General features: G+C 44.9%; 1 protein-coding gene across 1 annotated transcript in view; it reads right to left on the bottom strand.

The window, feature by feature from the left end:
• Positions 1 to 627: 627 nt before the first annotated feature.
• Positions 628 to 2,051, bottom strand: part of LOC107301285 (protein SDA1 homolog) — a gene marked incomplete at its 5' end in the record, with an annotated part of 6,783 nt that continues 5,359 nt past the window's right edge. Inside the window, 2 exons of the mRNA XM_015830530.1 lie at positions 628 to 732; positions 840 to 911. Of these exons, the coding sequence (XP_015686016.1) occupies positions 628 to 732; positions 840 to 911 (177 nt within the window). The remainder of the gene's footprint in view (positions 733 to 839; positions 912 to 2,051) is intronic.

Genomic DNA, 2,051 nt, shown 5'->3' on the forward strand with positions numbered 1-2,051 from the left:
AATCAAGATCACGTGAAGTGTTAATACCACTTTACAATGCCTTGGTAAGGCCACACTTGGAATCCTGCATCCAGTTTTGGTCACCATGATGTAAAAAAGATGATGAGACTCTAGAAAGAGTGCAGAGAAGAGCAACAAAGATGATTAGGGGACTGGAGGCTAAAAAATATAAGGAACGGTTGCTGGAATTGGGTATGTTTAGTTTAACGAAGAGAAGGACGAGGGGGGACATGATAGCCGTCTTCCAGTATCTCAGGGGCTGCCACAAAGAAGAGGGAGTCAAGCTATTCTCCAAAGCACCTGAAGGCAGGACAAGAAGCAACGGGTGGAAACTAATCAAGGAGAGAAGCAACTTAGAACTAAGGAGAAACTTCCTGACAGTTAGAACAATTAACCAGTGGAACAACCTGCCTCCAGAAGCGGTGAATGCTCCAACACTGGAAGTTTTTAAGAAGAGACTGGACGGCCATTTGTCTGAAATGGTATAGGGTTTTCTGCCTGAGCAGGGGGTTGGACTCGATGATCTCCAAGGTCCCTTCCAACTTTATTATTATTATTATTATTATTATTGTTGTTGTTGTTGTTGTTGTTATCTGAGGTATCACCATTGTTCCTGCCCACTGCAACCTACCAGATATTTCTTCTGTACAGCTCAATCATCACATCCAGTGAAATCTTGGCTGCAGTTGGGTTGCTGTCTTGCAGCATTGTGTACATGAAACTCTGAAGCATCTGCAAAAAATAAAAAAATAAAAAATAAAAAGGAGACACTGTTTTTTGAGGAAGAGTCGCCTGGAGCTATCCAACTTAAAAGCTGATGGAAGGAGCCGAAAACTTACCGTGTTCATTCTGTTGTTCTTGTGTTTGGCATTGACGTTCTTGATGTCGGTAACGATGTGAGTGTATAATGTCTGTCGAAATAAGAAAGGTAAATTTCAGTACGAATAGCTTCTTTGAGGAAAAAAAATGAACAGAAGCAGAAACTCCATGATGGATCAAATCTCAGATAGATAAGATTTCTCGTCATTTGTCTGTGTGTGCAATGGCACACATTAAAATGAAATTCCGATCCAAAAGAATCACACCCATACACCTATACTGGATCTGTATGTATGTATATACCAGTGATGGCAAACCTTTTAGAGACCGAGTGCCCAAAAACTGGCCCCGCCCCTGCTCCGCCCCACCCCGTTCCCCACCCCACCTGCCCGCAGGGCCACTCACCGCCTCCAGGGCCCACCGCAGATTGCCCAGGCAGTCCAGCAGTGCCATGGCCACACCCTCTGCCCGCACCCCACAGCATCAACTGTGGGGGATGGGGCATGAGGGCAGAGTCTTGTCTACGCTGCCTGATTGCCATGACCTTGGCAACCCTGCTCCGTGTGGGCCACGCTCGGGGGCGACTTTCCTCCAGGGGGGGCTGTTGGTGAGGAGGGGGTCATGGGGGGAGGCGAGGCTGGGGCAACGGCACGTGTGCCCACAGAGAGGGCTCCGAGTGCCGCCTCTGGCACCCGTGCCATAGGTTCGCCACCACTGGTATATACAGTAGTGGCCAAAATTGTGGAAACCTTTTGGGGAAAAGTGTACAGTAGAAATGCCACCTTTGGTTAAGCTTCCACCAATTTTTCTTCTAATTTCTTTATAACTGTAGCCTTGTTCACTTAATAATACTATTTTATATCACTTTCTGGGTGACCAGTCAACTCTTTGCACCATGACTTTAATTTTATTACGTTTTACAAGCTCACTAAATGAAAGAACACAAAAAACCCCCAACCAACGTGATAGCTATCACATAACACACTGACAAATGTCCTCCTCTCAGCTTCAATACATGACATCAATTTATTTATTATTTTATTTATTTAATTTAATTTATATCCCGCCCTTCTCCCAACGGGACTCAGGGCGGCTCACAACATATTTAAAACAAAGGCATATATACAATCCCCCCCTGTAAAACCGAATTAAACCAAATTTTAAAGTTGTGTTATTTCGAATTCCTTAAAATGAACCCAGTATAAAATCCTCCCTAGGCCAGGTCCGCTTGC

Source organism: Protobothrops mucrosquamatus, unplaced genomic scaffold (assembly GCF_001527695.2).
Source record: "Protobothrops mucrosquamatus isolate PMUCROS unplaced genomic scaffold, P.Mucros_1.0 scaffold11208, whole genome shotgun sequence".
NCBI classification, from domain to species: domain Eukaryota; kingdom Metazoa; phylum Chordata; class Lepidosauria; order Squamata; family Viperidae; genus Protobothrops; species Protobothrops mucrosquamatus.